This window comes from Phyllostomus discolor, chromosome 5 (assembly GCF_004126475.2).
Source record: "Phyllostomus discolor isolate MPI-MPIP mPhyDis1 chromosome 5, mPhyDis1.pri.v3, whole genome shotgun sequence".
In the NCBI taxonomy this organism is placed as follows: domain Eukaryota; kingdom Metazoa; phylum Chordata; class Mammalia; order Chiroptera; family Phyllostomidae; genus Phyllostomus; species Phyllostomus discolor.
The window spans coordinates 124,843,606-124,870,051 of NC_040907.2; the positions used below are offsets into that span (position 1 = coordinate 124,843,606).

General features: G+C 54.5%; 1 protein-coding gene across 4 annotated transcripts in view; it reads right to left on the bottom strand.

Moving 5' to 3' along the window:
* Positions 1–16,467, bottom strand: part of CHST3 (carbohydrate sulfotransferase 3) — a 36,290-nt gene extending 19,823 nt beyond the window's left edge. The window contains exon 1 of one of the 4 annotated variants that reach the window (XM_036026829.1): positions 15,824–16,467. In XM_036026829.1, coding sequence (XP_035882722.1) covers positions 15,824–15,894 — 71 coding nt within the window. In that variant the 5' untranslated portion in view covers positions 15,895–16,467. Of the gene's footprint in view, positions 1–11,719; positions 11,879–15,608; positions 15,787–15,823 lie in introns of those variants that run through there. The other 3 variants (XM_028512281.2, XM_036026828.1, XM_036026827.1) reach the window with 3 other exon arrangements.
* Positions 16,468–26,446: the final 9,979 nt, after the last annotated feature.

Sequence of the window (26,446 nt, forward strand, 5' to 3'; positions counted from 1 at the left end):
GGTGCAGCCCTCAGGGCGACCCTATGAGGGAGGTACAGCAGCACCTTCCCGGATAATCATGCATAATGACCACCACCTCCATCCAAGGCAAACTGGAGGCCAGACAACTTGTCCTCAGTCACAGGGCAGAGCTGGGATTAGAACGCAGGCAGCCTGGCTCCAGAGCCCGTGAATCAACCACTGTGCTGCATCGCCGAGCAAGCAGCCGAAAGTGGGAGCTGCACAGCAGTGGGCAGCCCTGCATCCCAGCCAGAAACTGCTCTGCCAGGACCCGTCGCCAACTTGCTGTGCGAGTTTGGACAACTCTCTAGACCCCCGTGTGTCTCACACTCCTCCATACAAGGTCTTGGACAGTCTTGAAAGGAACATGCTTCGGAGGCACAAGGCTGCATCTCACCTCCCAGGCAATGGGAGCCCCCGGCCCTCCGTGATAAGCAGCCGCTGCTGCTGCTGCTGTCCCCAAACCGGTTCTCTGTGGCAGCTGCATAGGGCCAGATCTCAGAGAAAGAGCAGGCTTGAGACAGCACCGTGAAATGCAGCTTCCTGTGGGCTCCATTCCTCCAGAATCAAGTTCAAACTCTTCCATGTGGCGCTTCACCTGGAAGCAACCTGGCCCACTCTACCTTTCCAATTGATCTCCACGGCCCCCTTTCCTCCATCCCACAGCCATCCCTCTGGCCAGATGGGCCCCACTATTAGCAAGGGACACAAGGACAGAATGTGGCAGGGCTGGGATTTGAACCCATGTCTGCCTGTTTGTCTGCAAAGAGGGGTGTGTGGTGAGGGGCAGAGAATGCTTAAGAAGTGGTCAGACACCCCTGAGTTCTTCTTGTTCCAACTCTACTGCTCACCAGCTGTGTGATCCCCGGCAACTGCCTCATCTGTAAAACAGTTACTAGTAGCCCTGTACACATTACCACAGACTCAGTGGCTTAAATCAACACGTATTTATTACCTTGCAGTTCTCAATCTCAGAAGTCCATCTCCAAGATCAGTATCTCTGACCTAAAATCAAGCTGTCAATAGGCCTGTGTTCCTTCTAGAGGTTCTAGGCTTCCTTGCCTTTTCCAGCTTCTAGGGGTGTCAAACTCAGTTTCACTGGGGGCCATATCAGCCTTGTGGTAGCCTTCAAAAGGCTGAATGCAATTTCAAGACTACGCAAATGTAACTACTCCTTAACTAGGGGCAAGGAGCTTGGCACTGCCACTGGGTAGAAACCGGGTGCCGGGCCGGATAAAACAAGGTGGAGGGCCGGATTCGGTCCACGGGCCTTGTGTTTGCCACCTGTGACTGGCTGCCTACCTCCCATGGCTCATGGCCCCTTTCTCCATCGTGAAGCCAGCAGTGGCTGGTTGAGTCTTTGTCCTGATGGATTACTCTGACCTCTTCTGCAGTAAATCTCCTTCTTACAAGGACCCTTACAATTATACTGGGCCCACTGGAGAATCCTGGGTGGTCTTCCTAGCTCAAAATCCCTAATCACACAGCCAAGTCCCCTCTGTTGGCACCACATAAGGGGCAGAGTACTCATATAGGGACAGCTACAGGTACAGGGGATTCCTTTATGGATATTTTTAGGGTGGTGTTCAGCCCCTCACAGGCACCCACCTCATGCAGTGAGATACTACAAGGTGAATGCTCGGCACTGTCTAACCGACAGGAGGCCCATGACGCTGCTGCTGAGTGTGAGAGTCACTGGGAGCTTTGACACTGTGTCAGTGCCTGGGGTTCGCCCCTGAAGATTCGGTGGGGAGAGGGGTCTGTGCGTTGGAATTTTTATAAGCTCCCTGGTGACTCTGTTGGGCAGTCAGGGGTGGGGTTCACTATAAGCACGGAATTCATGTTAGCAGTTATTCTTATTCCCCACAGCTCCTTCGCACTAACCTCAGTGACCAGTAGCTATTCAATAGATGATTGTTGGATCGGACTGAACTGAATCACTCCTGGGGCCCCAAATTGCCCCTGGGGCGGGGCGGGAGGGGTGCGAGGGTTTCTCACTGCTGCATCAGGGCCTGAAGAATGAGGTTCTGTGGGCAAGACAGAGGCTAAGGCCTCTGAATCAACCTCACACCCAGAAATGGCTGCCTGGGGGGCTGCAGTCCTTCCTCCTCCCCCAAAGTCCAGTCAAGGGGGCCGCCTGGGCAGAATCCAGCCATCAACGGGCCATTGTTAACAGAACAGAGGGGCTCTGTGCCTATTTAACACTTCCCTCCCTCACAAGGCTGCTCCCAGCTGAGGCCTGGCTTCTGGAGGACGGCAAGGCTGGGGAGGGGGCCATGAGGCCCCCCAGGCTGTGAAGGGGGAGGACAGGCGTGGGGGCTGGTTGGAAGAGCAGAGGCAGCTCAGAGCACAGGCCAGCCTCAGAAGTCAGAAGGCTGGAAAGTCGGGGTGCTGATGTGTGTGCTCAGCTACAACACCAGGAGGAGGTTCCAGTTAAAGCTGGGAACCCAGAAGCTGCCAGGGAAGCCCAGCAGACTCCAATCAGAGCCAAGGGGCCAGCTTTCCCCAAGGGCCGGTCATGCCTGGCCCACTCACCTCCCTTTCAAAAAGACAGAAAGATGAAATCCACATGATAAATGCCACCTTTCACTGTCTATAGAAGAACAGTGTTTTCAAAAGGGCTGGGAGAGGTTTGGTTTTGTGGGCTTGGGACACGAGAGGCAGGTAATTCAGCCAGGGCTGGGCATAAATGTCCCTTTGCTAAGCAGAACTTTTCTACCTTCAGCACTTGCTATTGATAGTGGGAGCTGAACTGCAGGAGGGTGGGGTTTAGATCCCAAGACAGTGCCTGACCAGTATCCTCAAAGACGTCTGAGCCCCACTTCTGTGCCAGCCATTAGCAATTCTCATCTGTTGAATAAGGCAAACCTCTGGTAGTCTCTGCCACAGGAGGGTGGGGTCTCAAAGGGTGGTCCTGGGCCAGCAGCAGCACCTGGGACCTTGGTAGGAATGCCCCTCCCCAGACCTCCTCGGTCAGTCTCTGGGGGTGAGCACAGCAAGCCCTTTCCACAAGCTTGGCAGGTGAGTCCGACGCACGCTCACGTCTGGGAATCACTCTTCTACAGCGACATTTTTCAAACTTCAGCCTGTGCGATCAATTGGGTGGGTCAGACAAACTTTTGTTGTTTAAGAGCATAGAAATGACCCCAGGACAGAAAGTATCAGAGTGCATTACGTGTGACAAGGACATGTGGGTTTCATAAGGCTTTGTTTCGATTGCGTGCATGTGTCTCTGCCTGAGGTTTTGATCGAACAAAAGAAGATTGAAAGCCACGTTCTTAAGCTGGGACGTACTAATTCCAACCAGCTCCCCTTCTGAATTTGTCTGAGCTGGCCACCCCACACAGTGCACTCACACGGGGGAGGGCTGACGGGGACTGCTGTCGGGGCAGACGGCCTCTTCGCCGCGCTGGCCCGAAGTTAAATTGAATTGTGCTTCCCCTCCCATTAATAAAACTCTCTGTCTCTCTACTGCTCCCTCTTCTTTGTGTATATATGCCTCCAGAAGTGTGTGGACCCAGTAGCTAACCCATTACCTCTCAGTGGTGAGACGGAGGGGTGATTTGTTGCTTTCTTCACTGAATTTGTCCGTTTTACTTGAACTTTACATACTAAGCACCGATCATTATTATAAAAACAATAAAGTCACTACTTAAGAAATTACAAAACCGAGGGCCCATCTTTGTATGGAAATACCGAAAAGGGAAGGCAGTCCCAGGGGCCGCCCTTCCCCCATCTGCGCCTGGCCACAGCCTACCCCAGGCTGAGGGCAAACCCCTCCCGCGCCCAGAGCCCTCTGAGATCCCTGAAGCCATAACCAATCCCAGAGAGGAACACAGGTTCCCCCACCCCCTGCACGTCTGTCGCCCTCTTCTCCTCAGAAAGCATTCTGCCCCTCTCAGCTCTCACACCAGCCCTGGGCACGGCCTAGATCCTTCCCACCTACGGACTGACCTTCCCAGGCCCTCCCTCTCGGTCACCCTCCAGGCGAGAAAGGGAGGTTCTGAAAAGCTAAGCCACCTGCCCGAAGTCGCCCAGGTAGAGGTGCAAGGCAGGAACGTGGAGGGCAAGGTCGGCTGATGTAAATCTTGGCCCACTGCTCTCCTGGTCCGGCACTATTTCTCTGCCTCCTCAGTTCTTATCACTTTCCACTTTCCATGAGAATTAACGTTTGCCGCAAGGCATCAAATAACTAAGAAAGTAAGGAGGGAAGGATGCAGAAAGGATGCTAGATGAGTTGGTGAGGGGAGAAAAGGATGGGAGGGGAGAAAAGGGAAGGGAGGAAAAGGGAGAGGGGAGCAAGGGAGGCTTCAGGTCACACTCAGCGAAGGGAGGGAAGGGCGGACCCTACCTATGTGAGCCCCCACCCAGAGAGGACCTTGAACACGAAGTCTGTTCAAATGACCACGGCCAGGCCCCAGCTGCAGGCCCCTGCCCAGCCAGACAAGACGGGAAAATGAAGAAGGAGCAACTGGGAACACGGAGTTAACCAGGAGCCTGGCAAATGCCCCCGAAACCCCCACCTCCAGGGTGATGGGCCTGCTGGGATTGCAGGGAGAAGAGGGAGGACAGGGCCTTGGCTGCCTCCGCGAGGTTGTGTGGGCGGAGTCAAAGGTGACTGCGGAGGCTGGGGCTAGGATGAGGGCGGAGCCTGGGGGGGACAAAGGCTCCGCCCCGACCGGGGCAGTGCTTACACCACACTCCGGGGCGGAGCTGGACTCTGCTGCTGCATCCCGGACTGTGCCTCTGTTTGACTAGCAGTGGAACAGGAAGTCCGATGAGCTTGACTTTGTTTTAAAACCGTAAAACAAAACTTTGACAATGTAAAAGCAGCTCACACACGAGAAACTGACAAAGCTGGTGTGCTCGGTGGAGAGAGCCGGGCGTCTGGGGAAGGCATAGGAGAGACTCTGCCGTGCGTCCCTTTGTACCTTTCCACTTGTGGACCACTGGCATGTGTTATGTCATAAAATGTAACCAAACTAAAAACATAAAATAAAAGCAAGTACCCGTTTTCTACTGTAGTAGAGGCAAAGTCTTTCTGAGGTGAGACTCTTATTTTGGAAAAGTCATTTTAGTAGGCTTCTGAATGTCAGCAGCCGCAGAGGAAAACCTGGGGGCAGTGAGAAGCAAAACTGCCCCACCTCCTGACAGGCTACTGTCTCTGTGAGAAGAGTGACAAGTCTCCGGAAACTGTTCCTGTGGTGACTGGGCCTGCGACTGGGGAGGAGGGAGTGACTGGTTCGGTCCCCTCCCTCCTGCAGAGGCCTGAGGGGACCCGGGGGCTGAGGGGACAGTGCCAGGAAAAACTGCTCTGCAGGTGGCAGTATCCTGGAGAATTCCCAGATGGCTTTGGGGAGGGCAACTGAAATTGCCATAACCTTGTGGAACTTGGGCAGTAAGGGGATGAGGGACCCGCCCCTGAAGGCTGCAGGCCCTCAGAGCTCTGGGAGTCCGCACCTGCCTGCTGAGAGCAGGCAGCCCGTCCCACGCTGGGCAATCGCGGAGGCCAGGCTCCTCACGGAGGCCCTCAGTTTCTGGTCCTTCCAGCTACAGGCACTGCCAGGACCGGGGTGGGTTGGCCCTCGGTGGGGATCAGAGAACAAACGTGCCCCCACAATCCCCAACCAAAACCTGGGGAGGGCCCTAATGGCTTCAAGAGTGCTTCTGGAAAAGTGGTGACTGGTGCCCAATTGAAATCAGGGCTTTTCTTCCACCCCAGAGGGTCCCTGCCACGCAGCCTGGGGAACTGCAGGCCCAAGAACAGATCCAGCCCACCCGGCTCAAGGTCAGAGGGCAGGCTGACTCCTCCCTCCTCTGCATCTCTCTGCAGAAAAGACTCCAGTCTCAGTTCCTCCCCTTGCAGCCCAGGGAGTTCAGGAGAGCCAGAAAACCTCTCTAAGCCTCAGTGTCCTTACCTGGAAAATGGGGGTTACCACGCCTCTCTCTCGACTCAGTGCAGGGCTGGTCGCCAGCCCCTCCACGGGCTGCTGCAGGCAGGTGGCATGGGAGGGAGGGGTCGCAGCAGCAGCAGCTGCAGCTGTGGCAGCCCAACACGCTGTGCCAACAGACTGGGCTGAGGAAGCTGGCACTCAGCCCTTGCTTGACTCACCCGTTTTCCAGGTCTGGCCCAGAGAAAACAAGACAGGCGCCCCGGGCCCCTCCCAGAGGGGAAAGTCTCACCCCAAAAGGCCATGTTGGCAGGGTGTGCAGGGCCAAGTTGCTGAGCACTCTCTGCCACCTCCTAAATGCACCCGCAGTCTCCAAGAAGCTCTGGTACGTGACCCTCGCTCTGCAATGAAAACTCCCTGGCACTTCCTGTGGGCACCGCGCCATTTGGCAGGCACAGGTTCGGCCCACTCCACCTTCTGTGATCCTCTGGTGGCTTCACTGTGAAGCGGCTAAGAGCACAGGCACTGACGGAGCTGGACAGCCAAGGGTTTGAATTTTGGCTGTGTGACCTTGAACAAGTCACCTCACCTCTCTGGGCCTCAGTGCTGGCATCTGAGTGGGGCTGCCCCATGCAATCAGGCTGATACAAATAAATCAGCCTGGGGAAGCTGAGGATACAGAGGGCTCTCAGACACTCGACAGCATTCCCAGAAAGGCAGAGGACTGGGACCTGATGTGTGCTGTGCCCACAGTCCAACCAGGCTTTCCGTTCTCGAAGGAAAAGCAACTCTAAAAGCTCGGCTGCAGCCTCCTGAGCTGTGCCCTCCCCATCTAGAGTTCCAATCAGAGGCCTGGCATGGAGGCCCCTTTGGAAGCTCTTCATGCCCATGTGACTTCCAGAAGCTCCTGCCTCAGCTGGGTTTATGAGGGGGTGGCACGGGGACCCCAGGTAGGAGGGAAGGGGCGGGAACGGGGGAGACAGCGGTTGGGGAGCAGAACCCAGGACAGGAAACTGGGGAGTGAGGGTCCCTTGCAGGACTTTGGGCACTGGGTCGCCAGGAGGACGACAGAAGGCAGACTGGCAGGGAGGCAGCAGACAGCGAGACTCAGTGAGGTCACGTTTTCCCTAAGTGACTCAGTGGCTCGCCCCAGGCTCTGAATGGTGCGCTGTGTGCTGGGCCGCGGGGCCTCCCTCTCCTTGCACTCCAGACTTGCCCTCCATTCCTCCCCGTCACCTCCTGCCCGCCCTCCCCAGGCACCAGCATCCACACTCTGCCGCTGGCTGCAACCCCGGCCCAGGCACGTGCCTGCCCCGCCTCTGTCATGTCCAATCTTCACGCAGAGGGAAGACCAGACAGACCTGGTCTCACTACTGCCTCTGACTCCTCCTGGCTGAGTGACCTTGGGTGGTTACTCTGCCTCTCCAAGCCCCAGTTTCCTCATCTGTAAAACGGAGACATCACTAACAACTATGCTCGGTCATGTGGGGCTTTGTGAGAATGTCTGCGAAGTGTCTGACACAGAGCAGATGTTTCGTGAGTGGCAAGTACGACATTCAGAGGCCTCTACAAGCTGACCTCGATTTCCTTTTCTAGCTGCATTTTTTTAGAAGAAAGAAAAAAGGAGAGCCCTGACGGGTCACTCCGCTGGCTGGAGCGCTGTCCCACACACCGAAAGGCTCCAGGGTCCACCCTGGTCGGGACTGCAGGGGAGGGAACTGGCTCGTGTTTCTCTTTCACAGCAGCGTTCTCTCTCCCCCACTCCTCTCTCTGATATTTATAAATATATACTTCGGTGAGGATTTGTTTTTAAAAGGTTAATATCTCTTCTTGACACTCACTGTGTGCCAGCCACCGTTCTAAATACTCACATGGAAACACAGTTCATTCTCCTATCACCCCATGCAGCGGATACTGTTAGTATTTCCCTTTTACAGATGAAAGACTGAGGCACACAGAGGTTAAGCAACTTGGTCACAGTCACACAGCCAGTGAGTGGGGAGCCGTGTTTTCAGGTAGGCAGCCTGGCTCCTGAACCTGCTTATTACACGACCGCCACTCCATCCTGCATTATCGCGCTCTCTCCTTTGTGCATCCTGCAAACCACAGTCCAGCTGGGTTCCTCACCATCCTGAATTCCCATCCCAGCTTTCCCATCCCGTGCTTTTGCCCAGGTGCCCTTCTTGCTCTGGTACACCCAGCTCCCCATGGAGCCTTCCCCAAGTCCTCCTTCATGTCCCCCTTTGTGGGCTCATCAGAGTTGGACTCGGAAGTGGTTATTTGAGTCTGTCTCCACTTCTCGTCTAGCCTGGAGGTGCCCTCTGACACCCCCAGCCCACCTCGCCTGGTGTCAGGCATGGGCAGGCACGCAGTACCCGGCGAGGCGATGCCCGGCCAGAGAACCGCTCGTGTGCTCCCTGGGGGATGTGGAGGAGGGTGCAGCACTCAGGGTGCCACCACTTCTGCAAGGACAGCCTGAGGGCTGCAGCCAGAACCACCCCCAGGAGGGCAGCCTGATCAGGGGCTAGGACTTAGCCACCCGAGGCCTCCGTTGCCTGGGGATAAGGGCTGAACCCTGGAGAAGCTGAACAGGTATCCATCCACAAAGGGAAGAAGAGTAAGAAGCACTTGCTGGTGGGGTTGAGTAGTTGGGCTCAGACATACCGCAGCCAGCCACTAGTCCACCCAGTTCACAGGGGCCTCTCGGAGGGTTTCATGCCCACCCTCAGGCTCTCAGCCCAGCCAGCGCCCGCAGGGCAACCACTGTGAGAAGCTATCTGCTCTGGGTCCCACTCTCCCATTCCTTTCCAGTCCCACACGGGGCCTCTGGTCCATGTCAGCTGCCCCCTCCCACTCACCATGACTGCCACCACCTCTGCCCAGACACAGGTCATTCCCAACAGGAGCGCCCTGTTCCAGGAGGGTGGGCACTGTCCCATCTGCCCAGCCAGAAGCTCCTGGAGGGGCAGGTCCACACCTCCTTCACCCCCGGGCCCCACGGCACACCCATCACCGTGGCTCCAGGATCCGGTGCGCACACTCATTACATGCCTGGGGTTGTGCTGAGCTCGGGGCCGCAAGGGTGAATGGGGCAGACACTGTCCAGCCTCACAGAGCTCATGCCCAGGGGATGGCAGAGACCATGGAACCAGCACTGGCAACACAGAAGGGTAAAGGGCGACGAGGGGGGCCATGCAGGCAGCTGTAAGGAGAGCTGCTGAGCTGGGTAGGCTTCCAGGAGACACCCAAACTGAGGCCTGAGGAGGGATGGTAGCTGGCCACAAGAAAAGACAGGAGGAGAGTGTTCTCAGCTGGGAGAGGAAGACAGTTTGAAACTTGGAATACCGAGTCAAGGCTAATGTCCCTGGACTATCACAGGGCCCCTGGACGCCGTCAGGCGTCCCGAGGGTGATCACCCCAGGGTGGGGTTTCTGTGTTGTTGGATCTGCCCGTTCTTCCTTATTAATCTAAATTCCTCCTGCTGTCATTTAGGCCACTTCCTGAGGCCAGGCCATTGCCACGGGGGAGCAGTGATCAGCAGAGAGCTGGCCTTGGAGAAGAGGCTGCTGTACCACCAGAATGCCCTGCCCAGGTCAGCCTGCGGAAGGTGCGGCTCAGACGTCCACTCGCGGCGCCCACAGAGCTGTGGCTACCCCAGAAGCCAGAGTTCACAGAGCTTGTGGCCTGAACCAGGGGCACGCCCTGGCCACAGTCACAAAATAAAATATAAAAAAGTTCTTGTTGCCATTCGACTTCTTGGCTGCAGCCACAGCAGGACACACACACACAGGTGGCACCGTGGCAGGTCAGGGCGCTGCCCCGAGCCAGGCTGCAGAGCTCAGACCCAGCTCTGCACTCACTCGCCGAGGGAAGCTGCAGCTCATTCTGCCCGTCCGGTCCGTGTGCCCGTCTGTACAATGGGGACAACCGCGGTATCGGTACCGACTTCAGGAGCCCCCTGGGAGAAGAACCCAGCGGACACAGGCCCCAGAGGTGCTGGGTATGACGCTGCTCATGCTCGCTGTTACCCCCAATATTTCCTGTGTACCCTGCCCCTAGGCCCCTGCAACAGATGCGAGAGGGTGAGAAAAATGAAAGAAAAATAAGATCTCTCAGAATAAGAACAAGACGGGGTGCCTGACCTTTGCGGTCAGGGGTGTCTGGGTTCTTTCCCTTCACAACTTCCCCTTCACAACTGACGCAGGTTCTAGCCTCCAGTTTCGGGCCTCTCCAGGCCAGTCCGTCCTTCACCCAGCAGCAAGAGGGCCTCCTCCAGGGGACATCCAGGCACCCCTCCCCACTCTCCCTCCACAGCCCAAGCTGCCCATGTGGTTGGAGTTGTGAAATTCTTTGCTGAAAATCAGCACAGTCTCAGCTAGGGGGTGGCCCAGTTTGTTTTCAAAATATTTCCTCAGGTAGCACTGCTTTGGCTCAGACACTTTAACACTTTCCAGAATCCTGCAGATGGCGAGGCAGCTGGAAAGGACAGGAGAAGAGGGGAGAGGGGAAGAGAGCAGGAGAGGCCGGGGCCAAATCTCAGGGAGCTGTGTGGGCTTGCAGGTCCAGGCATGCGCACGGCGAGTGCGAACGGGCATGCCCGCACACACGGGGTGATGGGATGTGGCTCGCCCTGGAGAGGGGAGCTTCCAACTGGCTAACCTGTGGAGCCTCCTTGGAAAACAGCTTTCATGGGAGGCCTGACTCTCACTGCATAGAGGCACACTTCTAAACTCCTCATGGATGTGAGTTCACTCACAGCCTTGTCACCTTTTGACCTGTTACCCTCCCCCCTTTCACCAATTAGGAAACTCAGGCCCAGAGAGGTTAAGTAACTTGCCCATGGTCACACAGCACTTCAGGCATTCTGGCTGTAGCATATGTGCTCTTAATCGTTACATAATTTGCGTTTTGGAAAGAGTATATCCTGTGTTTGTTTCTCTCTGTGCGTGCATGTATACTTGGCACCTACAAAAGTTGTTTCGGGGTGTAATGTGCCTGGCTGTTAACAGAAGTATTTGTGTGTGGTGGGCGGTATGTCTGAATGTGTGTATGTGTGTGTTTCGGTCCGTGACAATGTGTGTCATAGGCTGTGAGTACGTGGGTGTGCCGCCTCCCTCCCACCAGGGCTGCCAGCCACGCGGCTCACCCCTGCAGTCACCTCTCAGCAGCCTAGCAGCAGCAGGACGAAGGGACTCGGCTCCAGAGGCAGCACCCGGAGCCTTCAGGCAGTGCCCGCTGCCCAGACCCCAAGTTTGGCTCAGCTGCGTACAATGGGAAGGCCCCTCAGCCGCTCCCTGGGTCCGAGGGTGACCGCAGCTGCCGCTCCTGCCGGGGAACAGCCCCCACCCCAGACCCCTGGTTCACTGGGTGCGGGGTTCTAGAGTGGGTCAGCTGAATTAATTAAGTTATTAAGTTATCAGAAATTTGCTCTCTACCCCACAGACACAGTAACTTACAACAGGGCCCAAGCTCCTTGAAACCATTAGTCTGAACTCACACCACCGGCACCCCAGCTGATAGGGCCCAAGCTGATGTGACTTGGGTCAACAGCAAAAAACCTTAACACTCCAGTTAGTCCGGGACGCCTGGCCGTGGAAACGTATGGTACTCCAGTGTTTCTTCACATGTAAGTCCCACCTTGAAGGGACGTGACAAGCCAGATCAGCTTTGGTCCATTTACTCTAAACACATGTTTAAAATGCAAAGCTTCCTCAGATGTCACAAAACATGAAAAAGCCCCCACTGTCCTCGGTCACCAAAGTCAAACTCCCCAATCTAGAGACCACCCTCTCTCTGCCTCGCTGAGCGGGCGAGGCTGGGAGACTTACTCAGACGAGGCCGGGCTGAGCCGCGACCCCCGGCGGTCTTTTCTCGCTCATGCTCCTCCTGCCCCAGCCGGCCGGCCGCCCGTGTGCCAGCAGCCTGCACCCAGCACAAGGACAGGCCAATGGTGGGTGTGCTGCCCGACTTTTAAAGCTCCCAAAGTCAAGTAGGAGGGGCTAGACTAGGAGGGGCGGGAAGGAGGGAGCGAGCTGGAGCAGGCAGCCAGTGAGCCAGGTGTATGTGACCCGGGGAGGGGGCCAGAACACAGCTTCCAGGCTGGCTTCTCACAGGGTTGTTTACTTGCGGCATCTGAGAAAGGCTGAGCTGGGAACTGGCTTATTTATTTTCCACACTTTTCCTCCAAATCCTTTTCTGAGAGTCCTCTGGAACCCCAGTGATAAATTTCCCGGGGCCCAGAAAAACCCACAGGCCCCCAGCACATAGCCATCTTTGTGGGGAGAAGGACGGGGAGGGGGAGACTTGGAGGGGGAGGTGTGTGGGTGTGGAGACATGAGGTTACTGGTGGTCAGGGGCTCTGGTGGCCTGCCTGCACCCCCCCTCCCCCAACCACACACACTGGGATTAGAGGCAATGGGCGAGAAGGCTGAGTGGGTCCGCCTCCAAGCCCAAAACACACGGTTCGGGCGACCAGGGAGCCTCCCTCTGGCCCCCAGGCCCAGCAGTGGAATCCACATGGGTAGAGTAGGGCCGGACCAGCAGCATTTTGCCATTTGTTATCAGAGGAGAGAACAGAGCAAGTATTTCTGTTGAAGGAATGAAAAGGAAGGCTGTTTCCCTCTCCTCCTGTGTGACCCCACGAAGGGCAGAGACCTCTCTGAGTGCTTCCTCGTGACTAGAATTCCCCTGGGTGCCCTGCTGCGTGACTTTGCAGCGGAGGGACTCAGCCTGTCCCTGGCCTTCACTTGCTATCTGTCAACACGCCCCAGCACTTCCATGTGTCAGATACCAGGACGGAGCCAGAGGCACAAAGACAAACAGTCCTTGTTCCTCGGGTGGGGCCGCCTGCCCCTACACCCAGTCTTCCCTCCTGGATAGCACATTCACGCTGCAGCAGTTGGGAGAGGGGCTTGGGTGCTGGTCTCAGAACGCACCCAGGTAGGCTTCCTGGGGCCACTGGGCAGGGCCCCTTGCTTAAGGTTGCCAGCTCTTCCCATACTATGGAAACCTGCACCAGAGGCTTTGGAGGCAGAGGTGGGGGTGGGTGGAGCAGTGAGGACCCTCTCAGGGGTGAGCCCTCTCGGCCCCCTGGGGGTACAGAATACCAGCCAGACTAGAAGGCACAGCCGTCCCTAAGTGCCTGCCGGGGCCCGAGAGGCAGCGTGGCTGGTGGCTCCCTAGCCTTGGGTCGTGGGCACCCACTGCTCTCTGAGCCTCGTTTCCTTGCCTGCTAAGCAGAGACAGTAACCACTGTCCCTGGGTGGGGCCTGTGTGAGAAAGCACAAACTGGGGACCAGGTGCGGCGTGTGGTCAGCACCCCAACACCCACCCCTGCTGTGCGGGCTCTCCTGAGGCTCGGGCACTGCAGAGGAGTCCAGCTCTCCAGGGCAGCTGGTGCGGGCCTGAGAAGGACAGCCGTGTCACATCCCTTTAGATTTCCCACGAAAGTGACAGCAGGAGGTGGCCGGTGGGGGATGCTTTCCCCGTGTAAAAGATTTCTATCCCGGCGAAGGCCACAAGAGAAAGGAATGTAGTCATCCATCTGAGCGTGTTTTATCTGGCAATTTCTTCCGAACCCAAACTTGTGACTGGTGGCAGCTTTGGCCCCGCTTCTTAGACAAGCCGTGGACCATCTCTCAGGGAATTACTGCAACATCCCCCTGAAATCACTCCCAAGCCCAGTGTTTCCTGACTCCAGATCCACATGGAAAGCTCTAGCAGCCTGGTGCCACCCTGCCACTCCCCTTTGACTCCCGTGGCCCACGGTGTGACCCGGGCTGGGCAGTGTGTGGAAAACGAGGACCACGGTCAGGGGCCTCAGGGAGACGTTAGAGAGTGCATCAGTGTGGCTCCGTGTTGCCGTGGAGAACCAGCAGGACTCAGAAACAGCCTGGTGTGGCGGAGAGAGCATGGGGCCAGAGTCAGGCCGCCTTGGTTCAAAGGCTGGCCTTGTCCTTCACCAGGTGTGTGACCTTGAAAAAGTTACAGTAATTACCTTCTCTGAGCCTCAGCGTCCTAATCTATAAAGCAGTGATAAAATGCAACCTCACAGATATGTCAGGGCTTACTCAAGGAGGAAACATATGTTGAGCGCTTGATTCACAGACATAATTAAGGTGGAAAGATGTCACTGGGAAGGGACTGGCTGCAGCGTCCCACTTGAAACTGGGGGTGGCCAAGCCCAGACGACTCCCTCTCTCCTCTGGGGCCACAGTCCTGGGTGCTGTCCACGTACTTTGCTAATTTCAGCATGCAGACCATTTAGAAGCTTGAATCACACACTGAACCTAGTCACAGAGGGGCAGGCCTAGGGAATGACACACTTCTCTGCAATTACACGTCTCCTCGTCCTTGCACACTCAGTCGGGTGCCACAGGGAATTATTCCCAAGACTGCCTACGATCACAGTTCCAGGAGCAGGAGATGTTGCTGCTGCCCTGGGAAGGTCGGGCCAGCTGGCGCAGAGGCACGCACTCCATGCTCGGTACGGGGCCTGAGAGGGCCCCTTCACCTGCTGCCACCACGGAGCCAGGCTCCTGCTGCAGGGCACAGCTCCCAGAGCCTTCACGAGACCCATCTCCAACCTGGCCAGCAGAGGCGAGGAGGAAACACCCCGCACCAGCCCCAGCTTGGCCAGCTGCAGCAATGAAGACTTTCCCACTGCCCCTCTAAGGGCGGCAGATGCCAGTGATGAAACCTGACGCCAGTGCACTAGGGCACAATAGAACAAGCTGCTTGGGCCCCTTCCCCAAACAGGTTGGGCAGCGCTCCCTGGAACCCCTCAGTACCCCCTCCTCTGCAGGAAGACCAGTTCCAACCCAGCTGAGGCCACCCGGCTCCGCTCGTAGTGAGTCTTGAACGAATATTAATTATTGGTGTCATTATGTGTCAAACAACTATTTACTGAGTACCCACTATGTGCCAGGCACTGTGCTAGGTCCAGGACAACCCTTGAGACATCCTGGGGCCTGAGAACACCAGGACATCTGAAAACACACACAACTTCGGATGCAATGAAAATAAATAAGGCTTTGGGACCACCGGGTTTCCCCCGGACCTTGGAATCTTAAACACACCCCACCCCGTTTCACATGTCTGTCCCAAGGCCTGAAATCCCTCCGTCAGACCCCAGAGGAAAGTCCCTCTGAGGAAGCACATCTGCTGGGGGAAGAAGGGTCTGTGCTTCCCTCGCAGGCCGCGTCACCACCACCACCCAGCTGTCCAGCTCAGCACTGGCCTGCCAGCCTTTCCCATTCTGCTCACAGACCCCACAAGGCCAGGTCTGAGTTTATGAATCACTCCCTCCTTTCTCCCGGCCTCACCTCCGGAAGGGCTGCGCACACCCAGACACATCACCCAGACACGGTTTCCACACCCAGCTCGCTTCTGATAAACCCCGAAAACAGACGGCAACGTCCGCTTTCCCCTCCCCACTCCTCGGCCTCGGGGTCCTGGTCAAGACTTTTCAAGGGCAAGACAGTGCCTCCTACTCCCGTCGCTTCTGGGGGGCTTGAAAGTGGGACGCTGCAGGGGCAGCAGACAAAGACGGTGGGTTTATTTAAGGGCAGGAGGGCACGCTAGGTCTGAAGGTCCGAGATGCGGCGCTCCCGGACTGTAAATTTCGGTCTGCCGCGTGTGCCTGGTCTGGTCCGTGTGGCGCCTGCTCAGAGCGCGCGCGCCGTGTCGGTGGGCTGAGTGATGATGAGCTGTGAGTACCTGGCAGTAGTGAGTCTGGGTGCAGCTAGTATGGAGACTGTGGGTGCCTGCGTGGAATTTTTCCCGAGCTGGGAGCTCCCTCTCCCCGCTTGCGTGTCGGCGCCTCTCCCTCCAAAGTTTGGCGCGCGCGCCCGGACTGGCGAGGGAGGGGGCGCACGGCTGGGCAGCCTCCCGGGGACCCGGAGGCGGTTCCGGGACTCTAGTTCTCTACTTACCCCAGCCCCCGAGCCTCCTCCGGCGGGGGCGGGTCCGACTCTCCGCGGCTGGGATCCGGCGCCGGCAGCATCCGCTCGCAACTTTGCCCTCGGCCCGGCGGAACCAGCTCCCTCGGGGCCCCGGCTCCGCGCCCTCCCCGGGGAAGGCAAGAGGGAGGCGCAGCGCGGCCCGGCCCGGCCGGTTCGCACGCCCGGCGAGAAGAGGCGCCAGGCGGGCGCCGCCCCGGCCAGCGAGTGAGCGAGCGATCGGTGCTGCCTGGCGCCCTCCCCGCTCGGCCCGAGCGGCGAGCAGCGGCGGCGGATTCCTGAACCGCGTCCAAAGCGCCCGGGGAGCCCTCCTCCTCTCCGTCCTCACCCCACCCAGCTCCTACCCCTACGTGCCGACAACTTGGGAACCGTTGGCGAACTTGGCGCAGCTAGGCTGCGGGCGGCGTGCCGGCCGGGCCTCCGGGTGGAAAAAGGGGAGGAGAGGGAGGAGCTGAGTGGGGAGGGGGCCGCCCCCGCCCCCGGGGGATCGAGCTCGCCGGGACCCCTCTGTGGGCCTTTGTTCCGGGCGCTGCCGGTCCGCCCGCCCCTCCCCGGGGACTCGCTCGGGCCGCCCGGGTCCCCACCCCCTCCCAGAGAGGCGGGGAGGGGCTCTGGGCCCCTGGGTGGGGAGGTTGGGGAGGTCTTCCTGGCTTCCCTTGGCCAGATTCCCCCGGGCCGCTACTAGCCTCCGGTCCTGTGCCTCCCCAGAGAGACCCCTCTGGCTGCTCGGGTTCTCCGCCATCTCTGCGGGGCGGTGGGGGACGGGGCAGGACGGCCAAAAGACGGTCCCCCAGGCTTCCGCAGAGCACACACCCCCTCTCTGACGCCTGGGAAGTGAGAAGGAGGTAGGGTCCACGCGGCCGGCTGGAGCTGCTTCGCGACGTCCTCAGACCCTCTTGGGAAGCTGGCGCCTCGGCTGGGGGCCGCCGCGCGAGCGAGGACGGGGTCGCCAGGAGCGCGGTGCAGAGCTCGGAAGTGGAACACACACCGAGCCTCCCTCTTACCTGTCTGGATCCAGGTGATGCCTCCCAGGCTTTGATTCCGCTGGTGAGGCTTTTCTCCTGTCTTACCGACAGGTAGGGCATGAGCCAATAATTCAGGCCTTTCTAAGACCAGTGGCCCTGGCATTTAATAGGATTTAGACACAATAAATAATTTCCTGCAAAGGAGAAATGGGAAAATCTGAAAAAGCAAAAACCTCAACATCTGCACTTAGCCTCCCTCTGTCAATCTGAACATTTGTTGATGGGAAACCCAAATAGAACTGAGCATGACCCCAGCCTTCCCGGGAGCGGGTCCTCACAGATGGCCAAGCCCGAGGTCCCTCTTCACGGTCTGGGTCCGGACCAACCTAAGCTCCCGTGAGGCTGTGGGCTGGAGGGCGCGTTGCTCCAGACTGTGAAGTGAAATCTTGGTGTCTCTTTTAGCAGAAAAACGTTGCTGTGTACCTCGATTTTATCGTTAACAGTTCTGTGACCTGCTGTGGAGAGCAGGGCCTGCAGCCGTGCTTAGAGCATGCGCGGGAGAGCAATAACTCGGGGCGGGGCGGGGCGGGGCGGGGGGAGCGATGCAGCCCCCCCACATGCGAGTGGTGGACAACGCGCTCCTCGGACAGCAACACCGTGCTCTCAGAGCCGCGTGCCAGCGGAGGCTGCACAGAACACCTGCCTGTCAGAGCTGGTGTGTGCAACGTGTGCCCATTGGGACTGAGGAAAAAACACGTGCTTATCCAAATTAAGAAAATCATGTTAGCCCTGGTTGGTATGGCTAAGTGGATTGAGGGGCCGGACTGTGAACCAAAGGGTCACAGGTTCGATTCCCAGTCAGGGCACATGCCTGGGTTGCTTCCAGGTCCCCAGCATGGGGTATGTGAGAGGCAACCACACATTGTTATTTCTCTCCCTGTCTTTCTTCTGCCCTTCCCCTCTCTGTAAAAATAAATAAATAAAATATTTTTTTAAAGAAAATCATGTTTACGAGAAATTGTGCCAAATTAACGTGAAAGAAGTGTAAAAGCAGAGGATTTAAGACCATGATGACAAACCCGGAGAGTGGATCACTTTGACACGTCCTGCCTGGTCCTCCGGAGAGAAAGCACCATGTGCTTCAGGCCCGCGGACTTTCGGGACTCAGGCTCTTAGCCCCAGTCCCGTGTGTGCTGTCGTTGTTGACTGTTTCTGAGCAGTTGTCAGCGTTACTAGGTCAGCAGGGATTGCGGCTGAATCCGCGCACTCCCCCGTGTTGGCTCACCGTTATTTCTTAGAGCTGGTGTCACCAGTAGGGCTGATGGTCTTGTAGGCAGCCCTGCACTTTCCGTTCCTGAGGCCCCTGACCAAAGGTCAACTTACAGGAAAGACTACTCAAGTATCATAAACATAGGGAACAAAGATTTGGTGAGGATTCAGACCTCAGGGCACCTCTTGGCTAAGCTCCCTGGTCCCTCTCTCCACATCTCCTGGCTGCCCTCAGGTCATACCAAAGGGTGTCCAGCTCTGCCCTGGAACCTGCCTGCATGCTTTCCAACTGGTTTTCAGAACAGGTGCCTTGACACATGGATTTCTCCAGCCTCTGTCACCTCTTCTGAGAAGGGAAGTTCTCCATTTCAGCCTCACAAATCTGTCATGAAGGTACATTTAACTGCACCTGCTGGCCTTACAAGAGAGGCCTTCCTGTGGAACACATGGAGTCTTGGATTTTATTGCCAGAACTTGGAAATGCACCTCAGGGGTTACAAACCTAGAGGGGCTGAAACCTAGAACTGCGTTACCACCAGACTGTAGGAAGATGGGACTCTGCTACTGAAGGGGGAGTGGGGAGGGGGAGCACCAGGGGTCCCTGGGAAACTCCTGTGTTTGCTCAATGCCTACTGAGCACATACTGAATACTGGGGCCCACAGAGGTAAACAAGTCTTAGTCCCATCTTCTGTCAAGAAAAGACAAACCTATGTCTAAATAAACTCTAGATATCAGCCCTGGCTGGTGTGGCTCAGTGGATTGAGGGTCAGCCTGTGAACCAAAGGGTCACCGGGTCGATTCCCAGTCAGGGCACATGCCTGGGTTGTGAGCCAGGTCCCTAGTAGGGGATGCATGAGAGGCAACCACACATTGATGTTTCTCTCCCTCTCTCTCCCCCTCCCTTCTCCTCTCTAAAAATAAATTTTAAAAATCTTTAAAAAAATTCCAGTGATCAGTGTGCTGTGTGAGGTGAGGGTGGAGCTGGGGATGGAGGGTTTCTCCAGAGCAAGACACAGGCCCACCCAACGTCAGGGGGCGCCAGGCACATGGGACGCAGCGTGGCCCCCGGAATTGTGCAGTGCTGCAGCCCTGTCCTGGAGCTGTGGACCCCAGGCCTGAGCGGAAGAGATGAACTGAGTTCCTCGGGTGGAAAGGCCAAAAAGGTCGGGGTGGGACAGGGTTTTCTGGGTGAAGGGGTGAGTAACTGAAGGAAGCAGGAGTGTGAAAGGGCACCCTTCTCCGTGCCTGGGGCTGACACGACAGCCAACACTTGGGCCTTCGGGGAGGGCATCAAGGTACGAGCAGGAAGTACAGAGTAAAGGTCTGACCCAAGACACCAGGAACTTTCGTCCTAAAGTGGTTTTTAGGCTCAGCTTCTTCCCGCAATTGCTCTGCCCAGAGAATTGCTCCCAGTTTGTTGTTGTTGTTGTTGCTGCTGTCGTTGCTGCTGTCGTTTTCCTTGTACCCTGTCTGGGAACTGGAAGAACTTTCCTGGCCAGCGGCAGAGTTGTGCGGTGGTTAGGAACATGGGAGACTGAGCGTCATTTCACTCAAGTGATCCAAGTTGGGGCCACCAGGAACAGGACCCACGGATGTCACGCGCCTCCTGATGTGACTCGCTGAGAAGGGCATGACCCTGAGTGCAAAGCGCTCCTGTCCAGAACACACAGCCTGAGCTCCTTGTGAGCAGACGCCAGACGCACTCCAACCGAGGGACATTTACCAAACGATGGGCCTGAAATATTTAAAATATCTCCCGCATGAAAGACAAAGAAAAAGGCTAAAAAACATGCCAGATTAGAAGAAAATAAATGGTCAAGAGTGCTGTGGTAGACAGGTTCTAAAATAATCCCCAATGAACCTCCTTTCCTGGAGTTCACGTCCCTGTGCAGCCCCTCCCCTGGAGGGGGCCGGGGCCTGGAACCCTGCTCACAACAAACTGATGGGGTGTCACTTCTGAGGTTACAAATGACTCTAGTTTAGGTTACAGAAGACTGCGACTTCTGACTTGCTAGCATTCTGTCTTCAGCTCTTCTCAACTCCTTGTGACTGAACTGCCAAATGATGAGCTGCCCTATGGAGAGGCCCATGTGTCTAGGAGCTGAGAGAGGGAGGACCCTGGCCAGCAGCCGGCAGAACACAGAGGGCTTTGGGCCCACAGTCTGCAGCAACCTGAATCCTGCCCGCGATCGCCCGAGTGGCCCGGACGCCGGCACTGCTCCAGCGGGACCGAGAAATCGCTGGTGCGACGACCACTCGACTGCAGCCTGGGGGCCCTGAGTCCAACAGCCCAGTGAAGCCACATCTCAATTCCCGACCCACAGAAACTGTGAGATGGTAGATGTTGTTTTAGGCCACTAAGTGTTGGGGTGACTTGTTATGCAGCCACGTATACGGTAACTCATACGGCCACTAAATGCAATGAATAATCCTGAACCGGATCCTGGAACTGAAAAATAAAATATTACTAGGAAAGACATTTAGGTAATTGACACAATAGAAATAGGGACCAAATGAATAAAAATATGCTGTCCATATTAAATTTCCTGAATTTGAAAACAGTACTGTTTTATAAGGTGATGTTTGGTTTGATACAGATATACACTGAGATATGTAGGGACATGATTTCTGCCACTTTCTCTTAAATGGTTCAGAAGTAATGGAAACATTTCTTATACATATTATATGTGGTGTAGTCCATATATTATAGAGGAAGACAGTTTCATTTACCTGTTGTGTAACAAACCGCCACAAAACTCAGTGACTTAAAACAACAAAGATGTATTACTTCTTTTAAAATTTTTATTTCTTTTATTGATTCTAGAAAAAGAGGAAGGGAGCGAGAAAGAGAAACATTGGTTACTTCCTGTAGGCAATCCAACCCAACCGGGAACCAAACCTGCCACGCAGGCGTGTGCCCTGAACAGGAATCAGGCAGGCGACCTTTCGGTTTCCAGGATGATGCCCGCCCAGCTGGGCCGCACTGGCTAGCGCTCCTTCTTTAAATTTTGTGGATTGACTGGGTTGATCTGGAAGGCTCTGCTCCTCATGGCATCCGCTGAGGCCACTCTGCCACATTCAGCGGGCAGTGGGGCTGGGCTGGGAAGTCCAAGAGGGTTCACTCTGTGTGTGGCACCTTCGTGCTTCCTGACATGTCCTCTCTCTCTCTCCATGTGGTAGCTTGGGCTTCCTCACAGCAGGGCAGTTTCAGTGGAGAGAAGCTTCTTCCCTGGCAGCTAGCTTCCAACGGAGAAGAAGGGTAGGCTCCCCGTTCCAAGGCAGCCCCGCTGCCTGCTAGGCCAGGAAGTCACTCAGCAATTCTCAGCTCTGGGGCGAATCCTCTTCTCTGGTCTAGGAAGACCTACTTGGCAGTGACGCAAGGAAGAATCCAGGGGGCGAAGGAGGAGGGAGAGAAGAAGGCTATAAAGAGGTTCCCACAGCTGCAGTTGAAGGGCCCAGAGGCTGAAGAGCCCAGAGTAAGCTCTTCCCTTTCCCCGCCGCCTCACCCATCTCAGTTTCCTCTGCCCCCTGGTCATTTTAACCTAAGAGTGCACTGCAAGATGTCGAGGGGTGGAGAGGGAGGAAGAAAAATGCCACCGAGCACAACGTGCCAGGAGCTTTACCCGTCTCACTTCATTCAATCCTCACAGCAGCCCCACAAAGAAACCATTATTGTCCCCTTTGAAAAGAGGAGGTAGCAGAAGTCTCAGGAGGTGCAGACCCATTCTGCAAAGGCATTGAATCAAAGATTTATTTGTTTCTTTATTTAACAACATGCGTTGGCCCAGGACTGCTCTGGGCTTGGGAACACAAGGATAAATGTCATCGTAGTCAACTACCACTGCAGCGACGCTACACAGCAGACATCCTCCACATCTCGGTGGCTTTCATCAGCCTGCATGTACTTCCCTCAGTCACAGGTCCGAGGGTCAGCAGGGGTTCTGCTTCCGGCCACAGCTGGCTGGGGTTGCCTCCAGTCTTTGGGTTGGGTTCACATCCCCACATTCTGTTTGGACCAGCGGCTTCCCAGAACACATTCTTCCCAAGGGAGTGCGAGAGACAAGTCAACCCACCCAAGCACATTTAAAACCTCTGCTGACGTCACTGGCCGAAGCAATTCCTATGCCCAGACCCAAAGTCAGTAAGGCAAAGAAGTCTATTGTAAGTCTGTCTGTGCTATGGTGATGGCATAGGTAAGAATTCTGTGACAAGGACGACACAGACTCGAGAGCAGGGATCCAATCTGCCGCAGGTGACAAGGCACAGGCCTGGCCCTCAGGGAGCTCCCAGCCCAGTGGGTGGGGGTGGAGAGGGACTCATAAAGGTGCAATCACAATGCAGTGAGATGAGTGCAAGGAGGAGGCGCAGGTGGGCGGTGTGGGAGTGTGCTTGGGCAGGTATGCATGCCACAGGAGCATGGTGGTGGGTCCCTGCAACCACCTTGACTTTCTAGAGAAGGAGGCTGCAGAGATAAATGCTAGTGGAGAGAATAAACAGGCATCCTTGGTTGAAATGGAAAGAAGAGGGTAGGAAGCGAGGAAGGCCATTATAGGCAGTCACAACTGTGGGCAAAGGCGAGGAGACCAGGAACTGGACGGTTGTGTTCAGGGAAATCGAGAAGCCATTTGCTCTCTGCAGAGCATAATGGGGAAGACAGCCGGTGTCAGGAGTTGGTGACAGGGAGATGCAGGCAGGAGCCCAGCCACCGGGGCCTTTGTCCTGTGCTGGACATCTTCCTCTCACCCCCAGAGCACTCCCCACCCTTTTCCACTCTGCTCCCTGTCCTGAGTGACCGGCCTGGATGAACTGCAGCCAACACCTCTCCTTCTGGAAAGATGGCAGAATAGTTTTTGCATCTCCCCAAATTGCTTGCTATGGATAGAACTATGTCCTCCCCAAATTTGTATGTTGAAGCCATAACCCCCCAGAGTGACTATTTGGAGTTAGGGCCTTTAAGGATATAATACAGGTTGAATGAGGTCAAAAGGGTGGGGCACTAATCCGACAGGACAGGTGGTGTCTTCAGAAGGGGAAGAGGTGCCAGCTGTCTTTCTCGGCGTGTGTGGCCACAGAGGAAGGGCCGTGTGGAGACGCAGCGAGAAGACAGCTGCCTACAGGCCGGGAGAGAGATCTCACCAGAGGAGGGGGCGAGGGGCCTGGGTGAAAAGGATGAAGGCATTAAGAACTACTGATTGGTAGTTATGAAATAGTCACAGGAAAGTAAAGTAAGGAATATTGTAATATTGTACAGTCGATATTGTAATAGTTACGTATGGTGCCAGGTGGGTCCTTGAAACATCGGGGGGACCGATTTGTGTTTGTCTAACCACTGTGCTGTCCACCTGACACTAATACAAATAAGACTGAATGTGAAATTTAATTGCAAAATAAAATAAAACAGAAAGAAGTTCTCACCAGAAACCAATCCTGACAGAACTGTGATCTTGGACTTCCAGTCTCCAGAGCTGTGAAAAAATAAATTTCTGTTTTTAAGCTACCTACTCAGCGGTGTTTTGTTATGACTACATCCCTGTCTAAAAAAACCCCAAACAACCAGGGTAAAAAAAAATCAGAAGACCCACAGACAACACCTACAGCAAGACTGGGAGACAAGTTAAACCCACAAGCCCAAAATACAGGTGGGGTGGGGACGAACCACAGCCAGTTCCTAGACCCATGTGATACCAGTAACTCTGCGGAAAGAGGAAGAAGGAAGGCAGCTGAGCTTCTGACGGTCCTGAGAGCAGGCACCCCCTCCACACACGCATCACCGATGCGTCTTCAAAAACTGCGGCAGGCCAATACGGTAACAGCTGAAGCCAGAATGTAATTCTGCAAAATCCAATTTGCATGTGCGTGCCAAGGGAACGACCACGGTGTAATGAGGTCTGGAGCCACCTGGGCCCTATAAACTCACTTTTGTTTCCCTGTAACCTCCTAAACCTAATATACTGAAGTCCCCTTTCATGACAAAGCCTGCACGGGGACCAGGAGAGTAGGGGCCAGACTGGCCAGGACAGGCATACTGCAGACGGTGAGAAGCTCCAGGCGAAGATGGAGCTGGGGGCGAAGGACCAAGGGATTTCAGAAAATGCAAAGCCGTGTGTGTGTGCACGTGTGCATGTGCCTGTGTACATATATATCACATATATACATGTATGTATATATAGCATTACTGAGGCAGATTTTATTTCGCAAATATGGCTGCAAAAATGATCTCCTCATCCCACATGCTCTTCTTACAATGCCCCCTTGACACCTGTCCTTTTAAATATGGGGATCTAGTATCTCGCTGGAACTTTGTGACTGGCTTGACCCATAGAGTGCAGCAGAAGTAAAGGCCACATGACTTCCAGGACTATTCAAATGTCATGCATGTCCACCTTTTTTCTTAAGATGTTTGCTCTTGGAAATCCACCACCATTCAGAGAGGAAGCCCCACAAGCCACACAGAGAGAAGTCACACTGGGCATTCTGTCAAACAGCCAGCAGCCCCGCCAGATGTGTGAGCGGCTGAGCCTTCGGATGACCCTAACCATGAAGTCCCCTGAGCGCAGTCTTCCAGCTGAGAGACCAGGCATCCTGATGCCGACCTGCCCTCCTCACTGAGCTCTTTCTGGATTTGCAGCCCACAGAAACTGTGAGCGCAATCAACTGTTTGCTGTTTTACACACTAAGTTTGGGGTGGTTTGTTGTGTGCCAATGGAATTAAAACAATCACTTTGGAGTCTCAACAGAATCAGGAGCCTAAGACCCAAGAAGTGAGAAAGCTATTCTTGTTCACCCCATGACCTGGGAAATTCATTTTACTTAAAAAGGAACATTAGAAATGTGCCAAGGTTGAACCCTGTGGCAAATCACTAAAAAATGGAGAATAGGTAGCAAGATAACATTCCTACAAATAATAAAATCATGCCAGAACGCATGCTCACAGGACATGAAAACTGTAACTTGATATTTCAAAACAAAATTAAAGAACTTATGTAACTGGTAGAAGTTATGAAATAACATAGATCAAAATTAGATAAACTCAGAAATGAGTTGGTTGGGGGGAAAAGAAAGTTTTGAAAAGAATGATGATAAAAGTCAGAAAATAACTAAATATAAAAGAATAAGAAATCATTTCAGAAATAAAAATGAAAAGAGAAACAAAAGACAGAATAACCATAATAGGTAATATTTTAATAGAAAAATAAAATGGAAATGAGGGCCTTTTAACATATAGAAATAAAGTATAAAGGGATAAAAAAGATTCAGGAGTAAGTGATACATGCAGCACTCAGAAAAGGAGGATTTTGACACACATGTAAGAGGAATCCACGAAAAACAATGAAGAAAACTAAAACCATGAACCGGAACAAATACCAAAAGCTATAATCCAAAGAAATATTTCTCACAGAGAGCAAGGCCTGAAATTTCATATTGAGGAGGCAAACCCCATACCTGGGCAGATCAACCCTGAGACTTATAAGTTGAGGAAAACTACTGGGCCTTGAAGACGAAGGAGAAGGAAAAGGAGGAGGAGGAGGAGGAGGAGAAGAAGAAGAGGAGGAGAAGGAGGAAGAAGAAGAGAAGGAGGAATCCAAGCAAAAACCCTAAGTCACTGGTGAGGAAGGAAAAGCAAATCATCATCCGACTTCTCAGCAGCACCACTTTGTGCCAGGAGACCCTAGAATGACACATTTCAGGAACTGTGAACCAAGAACTTCACACTGAGTGAAACTGACCTTCACACATAAGTCACACTGTTATGAGCATGGGAAAACCTAAGAAATACTGTCCCCTGGGCCCCTTTTGGATAACCCACTAGAGAACAGGCTTCAGAAAACCAGAGAAGTTAGTGAATCATTGGCATTAAGTTTTATGAAATATCCCAGCCAATAAACAGAAGAAGAATCATAGAATTAAAATATCACCGTTTTTCAACCTAAATCAGTTAAAGGGTCCAGGAAATGATCATCTGTGGCTGCTAATATCACAAAAAGAGAGATCATCAGACATTGTGCATTTCCTGATGGAAGAACAAAATGTCGCCAATTAAACAGTCTCGCCAAAAAGAAGAAGCAGGAGCAGTGGGTAGGAGGGGGTAGGGGACAGGAGGAGAGGAAATGAACTTGAATCTCATCAAGCTTATAATGCAACTACTAGTTTAAGGAACTACTAGGGACAAAGAAACATTGTTAAAATGGCACCATCAATAGTGACATAATCCAGATTATGAATAATTCTACAGGTTAAAGACTCAAGTTTTAAAAAAAAACAATTGAATAAAAATTGCAAGGAAAAAAGAAAAGATGTAAGGAAAATAGAAATTTTAAAAAATTAAAAAAAATCTAAGCCATATTAATCAAACAAAATGTA